At 36.1% G+C, this 16,000-nt stretch overlaps 1 protein-coding gene across 1 annotated transcript; it reads right to left on the bottom strand.

Annotated features, from left to right (window-relative positions):
* Window positions 1–695: 695 nt before the first annotated feature.
* On the bottom strand, window positions 696–15,790 carry LOC142336669 (GDP-Man:Man(3)GlcNAc(2)-PP-Dol alpha-1,2-mannosyltransferase-like). Its single transcript, XM_075385578.1, has 7 exons — window positions 15,623–15,790; window positions 14,749–14,854; window positions 13,837–14,592; window positions 8,882–9,102; window positions 4,118–4,891; window positions 3,343–3,505; window positions 696–1,017 (listed from the first exon to the last, which is right to left on the bottom strand). Exons 1-7 carry the CDS (start codon window positions 15,788–15,790, stop codon window positions 731–733), a joined length of 2,475 nt encoding a protein of 824 aa, XP_075241693.1. The 3' UTR covers window positions 696–730.
* Between the last annotated feature and the right edge of the window lie 210 nt (window positions 15,791–16,000).

The following is a 16,000-nucleotide window of genomic DNA, read 5'->3' as shown; positions in this document are numbered from 1 at the left end:
ATTTTGTTAGTTAAAAAATCAAAAATAGATGCTGCGTTTTTGATAATCAACGAATAAATTTAGCAAAAAACGGCAAAGTTTCAATTACAGAGCACTCTAAACGGAATTTGAAGTAAAAAAGCCCCCTTTTGAGTCTATAAAGATTGTGTTAGTGGTGTTTGGGTCTGTTTTAATCAAACTGGACTAAAAAAAACTTATTTCGTGCTGTTTTTGATGAAAAAGTCTTAATTTTGAAATATTTAGCCCGCTTTTTTTGACAAAAAAATTAATAAAAATAACTTACAATATTTTTTGTCTTTACAAATAAAAATCAACAACACTTTCTAAAAAAAACAAATTTTAGCAAAATCTCACCGGAATTCACTCCATTTTCTCAAAATTTAAACCCCGATAACTTCCTGTAAAATACGAAAATTAAAAAAAATCTTTTTTAATTCCATATTCTACGCTGGAAAGCATTCTAATGATACCAGTCTCAACTCTCTACAATGAATTTATCGATCGGCCAAAATTGACTGAACAAAAAAAACCCATTTGAGTATATAGTTCCTTCCCCCTCAAGAGGGGTCGGAACAATAAAATTACAAACTATTTTCACTAAACATGTGCATAAAACCCAGCACATCTAACACCATTAACCTCCTCAAATAGATGAATAAGTTCTTCAAATACACATCCAACATTCTGAACATACATCATAGAAGCGGATATTAAATTTTCCTCATCAACATCAACTTCGATTAGTATAGTCAATCAATTCCCGACAACTATCTTCGATCCCGTTTTCAAACGCACGCTCTGAGAACCTAGCAATTGAACTTCTAGCCCTCAAAGTAATCTCAGTTCTCTCTTCTTCACTCATCATTAGACATGTGATCATAGCATCCGCGTATGTTTCTGGAGTGTCAGCTAGGAATCCAGTGACGAATGGAGAGTTGGTACTGATGATGTCCAGTTTGGGTCCTCCACTGTTGTGTGCAATCACTAGACACCCACTCGCCATCATCTCCACTACACCTTTTGAATTAGACAGAAATTGGTTGCAAAAAGTGTCAAAAACTATGAGCTCATTGTTATTGCATCAAGGTTTTCTTTATTTACAAAACTGAAATTATCTGTTGAATAATGTCCATATTTCATGGACATTCTCATCATGCCTGACAAAATTTCCTATGAAACTCACTTGGAAGCAAAAATGCAAGACTGAAAATACAAGATTATCTAAATGGGATGGATGGACAAATGAGACCGATATTTCCAAACTTTCTTAAATTTGAAATGAATGCGCCTTACTATCACTGTATCACTGTTCTACACGCTCGCTTAAAACTCCAATAAACATACCCGGCAGATTGCCGGAAAATAGCCGCCGTTGATTCCAATAAGCATGATTGGGATTGAAAGAATAGAAGATATTGAAAAAAAAATTTTTGTTCAAAAACATTTTTTAAGTCCGATTTATTTTGATGGCATTTCTTCGTAGTTGAACATACTTCTGTTTCTTAGAGAGAGGCTACAGGGGCTACTATCAATACCAATAAGCATAAGAGATGGTAACTAAGACTTATAGGAACGACGTTCAAATAGCGGGCATCTAAAATTGGGCTTTATGGGTTTATCCCGTTTCTATTTCTGACTTCAATTTTTTATACTGACTCTGTTCATTTTGAATTGCTTTGCTGAGCAACTGATCTTTAAAATGACTTTTAGCAGAATGAGAGAAGAGAGAAACTAGCCTCGAGAAGTCAAAAAGTTTTCACGCAAAATGTCGAAAAAGCGGCAAAATGGTAAAGCGAAAAAAAGTTTGACGAAGTAAAAAAAAAACATAGCAGGACAAGTCCTGACGTACAATTCAAAGATTTTTCGTTGACTAAACAGAAAAACTAGACCTAGAATGGACTATGAGTGAATTGAGAAAACCATTTTAAAAAAAATCAGAACAAAAAAAAGAAATAAACAGAAAATCAATGTCAAAATGCCGCATGTGAACAAAAAAACCGCTAGCGAGAAATGAAAATTTAATTCAAACAAAAAACTAGGCCTAGAATGAGCTGTGAATGGATTGGAAAAACCATCCAAAAAAATCCGATCCAGAAAATCGAAAAAACAGTAAAAATCAGAGTGAAATTGCCGTATGCGAACAAAAAACCACTACCGAGAAACCGAATTTTTGTTCAAACACCGTTTTCTCACTACTATAAAATTAGAGCGAAAAAAATTCACGCCGCAAAACCACTCGCTTTTTCGCTCCATTTCCTGTTTCGGCGTGACCAAAATCACTACTCCAATTTGACTTCAAAAATCATGAAAATGTTCGAACAGATCTTAAAAAAAAGACAGCGCCCCAATACAATTCAAATTCTTAGGACGAGAAGATGAGGGCGGCTATTAATAATACATGGGTCGTCGGAAACCCCACACAAAATCGAGCAAATTTGTTTGTGTTCGTGTAAGTTTTGCGGCGTAATGAAGAGTTGGGACTAAAATAATTCAACACATTTTTTAACTCCAAGTGAAAACTGATGCCAAAAAAAATTTGAGCATATGAGACAGATAGTTAATACTTAATCTAACGTTGAATCTCACTTAGGATTAGGCAATCAATATGCGAGAAACCAGTCGACAAATTTATAGAGATAAAAAAAAGAGCACTGTATTTATCCTGGTTATGTGTTACGAACTACATAAGAAAATAGATTTAAAAATTATGCATTGTAAATAATGCATCAATAAGAGATTTGTGAACGAAAAATAATACGCTAAAATGAACTTGAAATTGTTCCATGATAAGCTGCCATAGGTAGCTTTTCCCGGATCCTCTCTGTATTTATCCATACAAAGATTGATACTTATCTGCTATCTGTTTTTTTGCTTTTCAGCTCAAAAGCTGGAAAGTTGCAACTGAGATTGTGGTGCAAGATCAGACCTTTCCTTATGAAAATTCTTTCAATAATTTTTGAGTAAAATATGTTTGCAGAAGATGACATCGTATCTTTCACGTATATAAAAGTTGCTATCAGGAAGTTGAACTTCGTTTTTAAGATGGAAAGCTCGAATTAGACCCTCAATTACTTTTCTGGTTCACAACGTACACCAGTAGTCTGTTAACTGATTTATTGTTAAAACATTGTTTTCAGTTTTAAGCTCTGACGATGAACACAACTTGTTTCTATTGTAGCAGGCTTTGACTGCTCAGCTCAGTTGTGATATTCGCAAATTTAAGTTTATAGTGCTAACCAGTACAGCCGAATAGTTCAAATACCCAACTAAAAAAATCAATAGATTAGAAACGCTGGTACTTACAGCCTAGCGTCTGTCAACGCTTTGAAAATTTCAACATACCAATTCCAAAATGTTCGTTCCACATGGTATGTAGCCCAATAACTGATCTTTGTAACTTCTCTAATAATTCAGTGAACGACACGTTCTTCGAAAACTCCACGTATTCTTCAACTTGCAATTCTTTGGCCAATTGTTTCAAACCATCAAGTAATTTTTCGTCAGCCTTTAAAAAGGAGTTTTGACAACTTTTTTTTACCATAGTTCAACAAGAGTTGAAACTCATGTAGCAAGCGAGAACTTTGAGGAGTGAAAACGGTGCTAGGAAAATTGGCCGACAGGGCGTTTAGCCGACAAGGAAAAAATGAGAAATTTAGCCGATGGTTTAATCATAATTGGTCATAAAAGTCTCCTTGGTCCATAAATCAGTAGTTCGGTTGTGATAGATTCATGCCAAGTCCCACGGGCCGCTGAGGCATGGCCATGCCTCAGCGTAACTTCGTTACACTTGTTGATAAAAAAACTGCAGTATTTTTGTCCGATTACAAAATAGTGTTTTAAATTGGCCAATCACAGCTTCAGAATAAGTTTTATTGCTCATTTTAATTAAACTGTCGGTTAGGTTTTTTTGGCAGTCGGCTAAACGCCCTGTCGGCCAATACGGCGGCCACCAGTGGAAACGTTGCTTGAACTTAAAATTGAGAAGCAATCGAGTAGATTGAGCTGCTGTTGTGATTATGTAATAGTGCACATTTTCAAAGTTGTGTTTTCAACAGTTTTTTAAATGGCATTAATTATTTCTACTACTTATATCAATAAGCGGCGTCAAAACTCGAACTTGATGTCTAACTGATCCCACAATATCAAGTTTGAATTGGCTTCTGTCAAAATCCGGGTAGTTTTCCTCCAATTCATCAATCATCTTCTTCACTGCTCTAATTTGCATAGCGTGGTCTTTTTCAGGCCTGAACTGGGCAACCGATATTACGTAAAAAGGCGGTAAAGGTCGTTGAAGTTTAAGCGTGAAGAAATTTTTCAAATCGCACGGCGGGTAAACTACGAAAGTCCTTTCGGATACATTCCACAAGTTTTTTATATGGTTGTTAGTCCATGATGAATTTGTGTAAACAATATCGGATCTTCTTCCGGTAAAACCATATAACTTTGCAAATAATCTGTAATATAAGATTTTCATTCTCCTCAATAAAGGGAACTTATTGATGTACTTTGCATTGTTGTGAGCTGATTTGCCACTATCAACCAAATCGATCATATCGAGGCTTATAGTTGGGTAATGGACATAGCTACACGTTTTACATCCAACTAGAAATTTGAAAGTCGCAACTGCAAACGAATAGCCCATTGAATCTATCAAGAAGTCGGGCGAATACAGAAACAAGGCCTCCAACGCCATAAACATAGAACCCAAACTTTGCCCAAGTAGGGTAAATCTAGGCCAAGTTGAAGCTTCAACTAGCCAACGTGAATGCAAAGTAACAATTTCGAATAAATTTTCATCGATGTCCAAATTGAAGCGAGTCTTAACATTCTGTGTCAGTTCTTTCTCTTTGCCAGGCAGTTTGTCTCCAGTGTACACAGTTATGGAAAACTTCTGATTCAACTTAGTGATGCACAATTAACGGAAAAGTAATTTCATATAGTAGAACAGGACAAGAATTCGTTAGGCAAAATGCAGCTTCTAACAAAAGTATTCTGACAATTAACAATTAATAAAAGCAAACTTGAGTTAGTTGCCTAAGTTTCTCATAGCAAGGTCCTATTTTTAGGAGAAGTTGAAAGCCATTGCATTCACAGAACGCGAGTTTTACTTATTAGCAAACCTTGGAGGTCCCTAGGACGCTGGTGCCGGAAAAAATATGAAAAATTCAAAAAGATTCAAAAAATTTAAAAATGCAAATATTTTCAAAAATTCTTGAAACTCGTGAAACTAAAATCTTGAAAAACTTTCCATCATATCTAAAAACTATGGAGTAACCTATTATCAAACCCTAGAGGACGTTTTGTGGCTCTTGAGGCTACAGAAACCTAAAAATTGACAAAAAAATTCAGAACGTGAAAAAAGTGCAAATTTTATTTTAAAAATTGCTAAAATTTGTGATAATAAAAAGATAAAAACTAATCAATAGCCAAATTTTTTTCCATTTTTTTCCAGTATATTATTATCAAACCATAACGGAGATTTTTGACTTCTGTCGAAAAATGCTAAAATTCGTGATGTTAAAATCTTGAAAACCATTCCATTACATCTAGAAACTATACAGTAACCTAGTGTCAAACCCTAGAAGGGTTTCTTGGCTATTGAGGCTGGAGAAACCTAAAAAAGGACAAAAGTTTTCAAAAAACTTGAAAACTCAAATTTTATCAAAAAATTGCCACAATTTGTCAAATTATAAAGTTGATAACTATTCCATGGCAAATAAAAAGTTTTAAGTCAATTACTGTCAAGCCCTCAAGGCGGTTTTTTGGCCCCTGCGTCTGGAAAGACGACAATAGTGATCACTGAAAAAATTAAAATAGCACATTTTGTCAAAAAAATGCTAAGATTCGTGATGTTAAAATCTTGAAAACTATTCCACTATATCTAGAAACTATACAGTATCCTATTGTCAAACCCTAGCGGGGGTTTCTTTGCTATTGAGGCTGGAGAAACCTAAAAAAGGACAAAAGTTTTCAAAAAACTTGAAAATTCAAATTTTATCAAAAAATTGCCACAATTTGTGAAATTATAAAGTTGATAACTATTCCATGGCAAATAAAAAGTTTTAAGTCCATTACTATCAAGCCCTCAAGGCGGTTTTTTGGCCCCTGCGTCTGGAAAGACGACAATAGTGAACACTGAAAAAATGAAAATAGCACATTTTGTCAAAAAAATGCTAAGATTCGTGATGTTAAAATCTTGAAAACTATTCCACTATATCTAGAAACTCTACAGTAACCTATTGTCAAACCCTAACGGGGTTTCTTTGCTATTGAGGCTGATGAACCGTAAAAAAAAGGACAAAAAATTTCAAAAAATTTGGAAAATTCAAATTTTATCAAAAAATTGCCACAATTTGTGATAGTAAAAAGTTGATAACTATTCCACGGCAAAAAAAAGTTTTCAGTAACATATTATCAAGCCATCAGGGCGGTATTTTGGCCCCTGCAACTGGAAAGACGGCAAACATTCCCGGCAGATTGCCGGAATATAGCCGCCATTGATTCCCATAACTCTATTGGGATTGAAAGAAAAGAAAATATCAACAAAAATTGATTTTTGTACAAAAACATTTTTAAGTGAGATTTATTTTGATGTCATTTCGTAGTTGGACAAACTCCTGTCTCTCAGTGAGAGGCTACAGGGTCTAGTATCAATACCAATAAGCATTATAGATAGTAACTAAAACTTATGAGAACAAAATTCAAGTACCGGGCATCTAGAAATGGGCTTTATGGGTTTATCCCGTTTCTATTTCTATTTTTTTAAACTGACTCTCTTCATTTTGAACTGTTTTGCTGAGCATCTGCTGTTTAAAAGTACTTTGAGCAGAAGAAAAAACAAGAGTGAAACTAGCCTAGAGAAGTTAAAAAAATTTTACGAAAAAGCGGCAAAATGAGGTAAAGCGAAAAAAAGTTCGACGAAGTAAAAAAAAATAGGAGCGCTATAATAGCCGGCTGAGAAGATGAGGGCGGCTATTAATAATGAAAAATGAGCCAATTAAAAATGCACATTTTGTCAACAAAAGCGAAAATTCGTGATTTTAAAAAGTTGTACTCATTCCACTACCAGTAGAAACAATGCAGTAACCTATTAACAAACCCTAGAGGAGGTTCTTTGACACCTAGGGCCGATAAATTAAAAACTCAAGACAAAAAAATTTTCTAAAAGCTTGAAAAAATTGTGAAAATTATTATAAATTTAATGCGTGTTTTTAGCGAGCGGTTGTTCGTCAGTAGCTAGACACGGGGGGGGGGGGGGGGGTCACCGGGGGGCTGATGGGCGGGGGTAGGGCAACAAGAGTGCGGGCAACAGCGCGGTGGTGGTGGGGGTGGGTGGAATACTGGGAGGGGGGTCAACAGTGGTGGTGTCTTCAACCTCTACGAACCGCCCTTCACACCAGAAGTATAAGTCTCCAAAACAGTTTGAGCTGAAACAGCTGCAAGGCTCTAAGAGCACTTAATGCCCCCTGGCCGCTACCTGTTTATCCCGTTTTTGAGGAAGAGTCAAATGGGTCCGACGAAAAATCGTTCAAGCGAAAAATCGCATTAAAAAAGACCGACAGGACTAATATAATTGCTATAAACTTCGTTTGAGAGCAATTAATAAACACCATTGCATGCCACATGGAACATTTCTTGGATTTCTCGTTTTTTGTTGTACGTCAATTACTTCAAAAATGAAGTAAAGTGTAATCTAAACAAAAATCAAGTTGCATCTGATACAAATTTCGATTGTGCAAATATAAACATAAATTGGAAAACAGACGTTTCAGAAAAAACCGCGCATGCTTCAAAACAAAACGAATTGATGATGAATGCCGAAAAAAATAGATCAACGTTTTCCATGGAAGCACAAATGTTGCTACAAAATGATAAAAAAGGCCGGAAACTAAAAACAAAGAACATTGCAGATACTTAAGAATCATCATCAATTCCAATGTGAACTCTAATTCAAAGAAGTAGCTAGAAAAAACTTCACAAAGAAATTTCTCGAAAAAAATAGCATTTAATTTGATGATACTTTTTGTGTTGATATATCGAAAACCAGTATTTCTTACGCATAACTAAAAAACTCATGAGTAGATAGCTGGATTTTAAAAACAGAATTCTTTTGACAAATAAGGGAACGGCAAAAAAACAGCTAGAGCTGAAAAAATTTAAGATCAAGAATCTTTTCCAAAAAAATTCTAATGGTAATACATTTAAAACTTACGCCTTTAAAAGGAGAATCATGTTTGCCACCGAAATCAATAAAAAAGCCAAAATGAAGGTTAGCAGAGTCATGGCTGGATATATAAACGAAAAATGTCAAAAATACTTTTGAGTACATTAAACATTTAGCAAAAATTACAATAAAATTGCTGAAGTTCTTGAAGTTGCTTAACCTCCGAACAATTTCTATGTTGCGAAAAATCCAACGAAAAACTCATCTACAAGCTGTAAAAATTTTCATTGACATCAGTGTAAAAAGTTCAATAAAAAAATTTGAAAAAGCTAAATTAGTTAAATTTGTGTTAAAGTCGGCATAAACAATATAAATAAAACTGATATAGATGGAAAACTACACAAAAAATGCTGAAATAAATTTAGGGGCTGAAAGCCTTTGAGACGCTGACGGCGGCTAAAAAACAGCATTTTTTTTCGTGGTATGTGAATAGATTAATATTTCATGTTAAATCGCATTGTTGATAAGTGTTGCCAACTTCACAACTTAATGAATTTCCAGGAAGTTCTCTGCTGGAGCTTTAATAACTTAATTGCTAACACTCTAATTTAGAAATCCATAAACATATACTACCAAGCAATCAAACACGCAGTCGCTAAGTTTATATCTAAACAGAAGTCTGCTGATTAATTTGCTAAGCAATTAATTGTACATCACTGGTTCGGGATCATTTGATGCAATATTGGAAGTATCTTTAATTCGGTCTTGTATGAAGCGCACCCAAACCCACAACACCCTCTCTCCTCCCCCTCCCGCATTGCAATAGGGGTGTAGAAAAGCTATTCTGTAGTGGTCACGCTTCTTCGTAATAATCCTTCGCAATCGTGGGAACAAAACGAGGAAAAGAAGAATGAACAAACATACATCGAACAGCATATCTGAAAACATTGCACAGGTTTGATATTATCATCCAACTAAGTTGAAGATCAAAACTTCAATTTTCGAAGAACAGTTCACAGAACTTGGCCTCGGGAAGCTCGAGCTATTGGTTCTTTAAGACCGCAATTCCGACCGTAATAAACTACCAATCTCTGAAGTGTGATATAATTCAAACATTGATACGAATCATTTAATTGCACAGAGTCATTACGACAATGCGACAGCTCAATCATAAACGGTTCTCAACTTCTTGTACCATTTCCTAAAAACTAAAACTGATTTCAAAATATTGTTCCTGAAAAGTCGAACTTTCAAATCTGAATACAAAAACAATACTCAACTCAATTTATAAACTGCAGTCATATCACAGAATTTGCACACAAAACTTGCAGCATATCACTGACGGATAACAATAATCAATACTTAACATTTGAGTGCCAACAGACAAAGTGGAACGGGCACTACAAATTTCTTGAAATATTTTCCATAGTTGAGTCAGAAAAATGCAACAGAGAAGTATCAAAACACAAGAGTCAAGAATAAAGTGTTCGGCGGAATCTTGACAATCTTTTGAAAACTAACGTGAATGTCAACGCGCTAGGACAACGCTTAACTTCGATTTGTTTAAAAAAGTTTCGTTTCTTTAAATTATTTATAGCCCGTCTAGAAAGATCAGCCTAACACACTGTTAGTAATTCACTTTCACCGAAACTGCCTCGTTGAACACTAATTCGTTTCCTGTTGTCAATTCTTCACCCATTCTCTTTCAAACATGCGAGTCGTTTACGAGTCTGATCCTCATATACCTACCTTTTTAACATAGAAATATCCGATAATTAATCCGAAATCTTCAAAAATTTCCCCAAAATTCAATACATTGGATAAGAGCCCACAGAATCGAGATATCATCGGGAAGCTTGTGGTCTCCTCGAAAACAATAATGAGGAAGAGCAACTACAGGCTACAGGACGACCACGCTTTGCTCTTCACCTGAACAAGATTCTTTTAATCTAAAAAAATCATCTATTGTGAAATATAAACATCTAAACTACGACGAAATCATTTCTACGATCGGATTGCAGCACCAGTAAAAAAGATGGAAAATTAGAGGTTTTGAATTGGACCAACGTCTTCGAAAGGGAAGAAAATATACTTACAATAGACAAACACTAAATGTTGTAGTCTTCGCACACCATAAAACGGTCGCCCTTACCAGATGCATTTCTTCATACATACCATTTATTGCAGCATGTGTGTGATATATTGATGTTTAATTTCCTTATAATGCTTGCTGCAGTTCAGTTGTTACATTGCAACTTGCATTGAAACTTTGTCAATAAAACTGATTTTTCATCGGATTCGCGCTAGGATCAGCACTTTTCAAAAATTGTACCGAAACAAAATATTTTCTAGAGCGGTAATTGCACCAATAGCTGGGTCTCCAATATTTAGATGACATCGCTATAGCACCTTATAAAAACTCACATTTAAAGGATTAGTTTAGCTACTAATAAAGATTAGATCTGGTAACTGATGATAACTAAGTTCAAATACAAGGCTTCAAAAACTTTATGGGTCTATCAGTCTTCTATTTTTGATTTTTATATAATTTTGACTCTGTCCATTTTAGATTGCATTGATCAGCTACTGATTAACTGCTGATTAAAAAAGAAAATTTAGTTTGACGAAGCGAATAAAACGTAACTGGAAGACTTTGGAATTGACTAGAAGTAAAAAATGACTTAAATCGCTGCCAGTCACAAACTTAAAAATTCACAAAAAATTCAATCAAAGGATTCACATGTAAAAAATGGAAAACTATTAATTAGATAAAGAAACCTAACATCTTATCGAAAAGTATTCAGGTGACTCCATCCACCACTCTAGAGAGACCTTGTTAGTGCCATTTGTATCATGGCTATTGAGGCTGGAGAAACCTAAAAACGGACAAAAATTTTCAAAAAACTTCAAAAATTTCAAATTTTATCAAAAAATTGCCACAATTTGTGATAGTAAAAAGTTAACAACTATTTAATGGCAAATAAAAAGTTTTCAGTAACTTATTATCAAGCCCTCAAAGCGGGTTTTCGGCCCGTGCGTCTGGAAAGACGGCAATAATGAAAAAGGTGAAAATTGAAATTGAACATTTTGTCAACAAATGCTAAAATTCGTGATTTTAAAAAGTTGAAATCATTCCACTACCACTAGAAACTATGCAGTAGCCTACTATCAAACCCTACAGGAGGTTCTTTGACACCTAGGGCTGATAAATTAAAAATCATTTGTCTCTAAATTTATTAGCAGAATATTTTTACATTTTAACCACTCTACAGATTATTTCTTTGGTATTTACATAAGTTAACATCGAGTCCAATATTTCCTTGCGATTCAGCGGAGCTTGTGAATATTGGAAAAAAACATCAAAAACTGGCGAAATCTTCACTTAAAGTTTTGTATCCTCAAAAAAAATTGCTCAAGTCAATATTAATCTAAATGGCATTAATGAATAGCAAAAATTTCATCGTTTTTTCGTGCACGAGAAATTGTCACAGGTAAACAAATTACTAATTTGCTCATTAATTCTGCCTAATTCAGGAAATTGTTTGTATTATCTCGCTCTTTAAATATAGTGGATAAGGGAATTTAAATTTTGTAATAAGTGTTAGGCAGTCTTGAAAAAAGATAGAACTGAGTTTATCAACAGTTGATCAATGGATAAAGTATTGTGGATGATTGTCTTATATGGTGGATCTGAGTCAGTTCCATTACTAGAAAAAAATCGACAAACAGGGGGGGAGCTGGGATAGTAAAATCAAAAAACCAAATAAAATAATTACCCTGGAAAATTAATTAGATAAAGTTAAAAAATCGTAAAATTTTTTTTGTTCAGCAAAAAACAATAATTCGCCAGCTTTTACGAGAAAATTAATTGACGGTGAAGGTGCGAACTGTCTTGATTATTTTGAACTAAGCTTGGTTATTTGGATATTATTGAAACATCAAGAGTGATAGCAACAGGTAAAGAATATGCTCAACATACATACATAGACTTTTTCAACACTGGGGAGGGGGGTAAAATAAAAATGCTCACCGAGGTGGTGGGGACACAACAGATCCTGTTTTTGTTTATTATCTACTTTTTTTCCCCAGGTAAAATATTTTCGTGATCTACAGTTCTCTCTCAATCACAATTTCAAGCAGCTGAACTGAATTTAATACAAAACGTCAAATCAGTTCTTTTTAGATTTTCCCCGCCCCGACTCAAGCAGGCTGCAATTGATTAGAGCTCCCACTAGTGGTTCGAGAGCAATTTTTTCTACATTTAGTCGGTTAAGTTTTCTGAGTTATTTTTCTGGAAAGTACTGTTTCAGCTGGACGTTAATTGAAGAAACTTGACTTTGAAGTAACAGAAGTCAGGCCAATACCTGAGAACAAAAAACGTTAGCAAAAATGTTATCCGGAGGTTCTCAATAAACACCACAAATTCGCAGTGACTTCAAGCAGAGTCACTTATCCATTACTTCAGGTGCCATCAGAAGAGTTGGCCAAATCAAATTTAACATCAACAGGAGAACTATCGTGGATTTGAATATCTGCCACTGTGGAAAGTGCAGGAATCCAAGAATTTTCGATATTCAAGATCGCGTTGTTCAGGAGGGTATCAACGGGCAACTCCATATCACTCTACGCAACATTTAAGTGAGACAAAATTTTTAGGGTTGGAAAAAGGGTGGGAACTATATGCTCTATCATGTTCACATTTTTTCAATCAACCTATCCGGTATGAACCGGACCAAGGGAAGCTTTTAAAAAAATCCGGGTCCTGCGAAATTTAAACAAACTTTTGAACAGAAATTACACACAACAGAATCGTTCAGTTTATTTGACTCGAACATTGTTGAAAGGATAATAGATCACGGACACAACTTTTTCTGGTTTCGCAAAAAATTTAACGACAAAAATTACAAAGTAAATAGACAATTAAGTCAAGTCCGCGAACTTTTTTTGGTTTATACGTTTCATTGAGCAAAGTACAAATCTTTTATTTTCAATGTGTATTGGTTGTACTGAATATTAGCCTTTCTATTTAATTGAAACAAATCTCTATGTTAACTTTTGAAATGAGCTGACAAAAGGCCAAAGTTCCTTTTGGTTAATCTGTTGGCAGTTTGTTTCAAGTAAAAATCAAAAATCCAAAATTCTGATGATAGATTGTGAACACGGGAGGTTGGGCTCGCCGTAGAAGTACTGGTCGCGAACTTTTGAGATCGGTCTTGCAATAGATCGAGGTGGAGATCAAGTAGCTGCTAGCAATCGAGCTAGTGGTTCGCGCGCAAGATGGTAGAGTTTTGTTTCGGGTGGAGGATTTTTGATTGAGACTTGAAATAACTGCTACTGGTTTCCTGAGAGGACTTTAATGAGAGAGTTGTTATAAGCTATAGGTTTGAAATGAAACTTGTGGAATACAGGAAGAAGAGGGACCGGACGCGCAGCACTTCTAACAAAAACTCTTAAAATTTCATCTCAATTGGTGCTTACTTTTTGTATACTTCTGTTCGCGGGCTCTTTAATGGTAAAAAACTTAGTTAGTCTGTCAGTAAAAATACACATATCACTGAATTTATTCTTCATCAGTTGAAGAATACCCTAAAATGCGAGCTCTTGGTTTTTCGCAGCTTTTTTCTGCTTTTTTCTTTTTACCGGTGCTGGCACAGTGACTTAATTGTCAATACAAACGCTTGCGTTATCCAACTCAACTGCTTGGTCTAAAATAAAGCCTTCGCAAGCTGGGTCTGTAGAGGACACACTGTCCAATAACTCTGACAATTTGTTGAAATATATCAAGTTTTCTTCTAACTCATCTTCACTATTTTGACGTTGACGAAAACTTGGGTCTGGGGAGTTGAAACTTGAGTTGGAAACCGTGCTTGTTTGTGGAATGGTTGTTGTCGGTTGTCGTTTTTGCTGCTTGTTTTTTCTGCTGTTGGCTGTGTTTGCGCCGTTGCCGTGCATGCTGCGTGCTACCCTGAGCCTGCTAGGAGCTATCCTGCGCCTGCTGCGAGCCACCCTGCGCCTGCTCCGAGCTACCCTGCGCCTGCTGCAAGCTACCTGCTCCTGCTGCGAGCAATCTTGCGCCTGTTGCGATCTATCCTGCGCCTGCTGCCCGGTTTTCTGCTCGCCTTCACACAAATCATTTGAGCCCCAATAAAGTTCGTTTGCTATTGTCCAGAAGAACATGTCCTCTCTTATAGATTTATGTCTTAAGGGCAGCGTTGAACTTTGGTCATGCATGATGAATCGTTTGTCGTCGTAGGCTGACAATGAGTTTTTGTTGACAAAAATTGTATGCAGCCTGTGGTTAATCGAAGCTTTTTGGGTGTTGAGCAAACGCACCACCTCATTGCCCAGCAGAGTTCTTTTGTACAGCTCATGGGTCATGCTGAGCCGTGCATCTTCCGTGACTCTTTTTGCTGACTGCTTAGCGGGACCTGGAAAATAAAATCAATTCGTTTGCAAATCATTTCAGTTTTCCTGCCAACAGAATAAACTGTAGTGTTATGCTAATGCCTACAGTGTGCTTGTTTTTTGTTGAATGTCTGGTCTTATATGGTGAATGTTTGGTGGTGAAAAAGACTTATACTTGCCTTCGGTGAGCTTGATTGAATACAGCATGGGCTTCAGTCCACAAAACTCTGCAATTGGCTGGCTTCCCATCTCGTCTTCGCACTTAACGTGACATGGGCTTTGTTCCTGTTGTACAGGGGTGCTGACGTGGGAAAGTAGAGAAATCGAACTGTTCAGCTAATGACTTTTTTCGCTGTAGTTCTACAAAGAAGTCTCTTGAGCCCATTTCATACACGAAAGAGTCCGTGTCTGAATAAAGCAAATCGCAATCAAAGTTTTCTTCATGACTTCGTGGTGAAACTCGAACAAGAACTGCTTAGCCAAATCCAATATACAGACACCTACTACTGTTGGCTTGTTCCAAAGAATTTCCTATTGTTGATGACATATAGTGGCCAGCTCTTCACTAATAATTTTGGACGATTGATTTTCTGGCTTGTCTGTCCACTTCAGTGTTTCATCCTCCGTTCGGGTCAACTTGACTTCCATACCGTTGCGCTTTCCATCAGTGGTATTTCCGAACAATGAGTTAACCATCAATTTGAAAAAAAATCCTACTCAAATTTTTTCTGAGCTTGTGTTCCTTTTTCCGCATTTAGTTTCACATAGGGGGCCAACCACTTGTCTTGTCTGATTCATAGCACTCGATGGAGCTTGGTTACTACCAATCCTAATTAAACAGAGCTTCAAAGTTTGGTAGTGCAGTGTATATTTTTGTTTATCGAACAGCGTCTGGATGAGCTTTTTCACCTCAGGTGGTTTTTTGATTTGCATATCAGCCACAAAATCGCATTGATAGTCGCTCAGCCAGCATTCATCTTATGCTTCTTTTGTCGGCGCCAAGTGAAAATCTGAGTGAAGATCATGCAAGCTATCCGGGTAACTGAAGTGTACTTCAACAATATATCCTGTTTCATCATCGTCCGTTGTGTTCAAGATTCGATTCAAAATTTCCTGGGCATTTTCATCTGTGCACTCACTCTTGAGGAACAACTCAAACTCGCGCAGGTGAAGTGGGAACTTTTCCATGATTCCACCGTAAAGGTTATTGGCATCAATCATTATGACAAATTATGAAATGTTTTTTGGTATATAGTCAGCCATGAATTTGTTGCTTGCTCGACAGAGGCGTTTGCTGTATACAGAACTATCTCCTCCCCTGATCAAACTTTTTACCATGTCAAGGTGTTCACTCTGTGAGACGATGAAGTTCTGGGTTAAAAATTTTAAGCATGGCATCACCTGATAAATTTGATGCAGTGTAGCATTGGC

Source organism: Convolutriloba macropyga, chromosome 3, assembly GCF_964194025.1.
Source record: "Convolutriloba macropyga chromosome 3, txConMacr16.3, whole genome shotgun sequence".
NCBI classification, from domain to species: domain Eukaryota; kingdom Metazoa; phylum Xenacoelomorpha; order Acoela; family Convolutidae; genus Convolutriloba; species Convolutriloba macropyga.
The sequence above is the reverse complement of the archived record's forward strand: the minus strand, read 5'-3'. Positions and strand labels throughout refer to the sequence as shown.

Bases quoted from the DNA above. Each gene is read 5' to 3' on its own strand.
- LOC142336669 (XM_075385578.1), bottom strand. From the start codon at position 15,790: ATGATTGATGCCAATAACCTTTACGGTGGAATCATGGAAAAGTTCCCA. The intron at 14,593-14,748 runs GCAAGTATAAGT...TTTATTTTCCAG, and splicing joins TTCAATCAAGCTCACCGAAG to GTCCCGCTAAGCAGTCAGCA. The intron at 4,892-8,881 runs GTGATGTACAAT...AAGTTGAATCAG, and splicing joins CATCAAATGATCCCGAACCA to AAGTTTTCCATAACTGTGTA.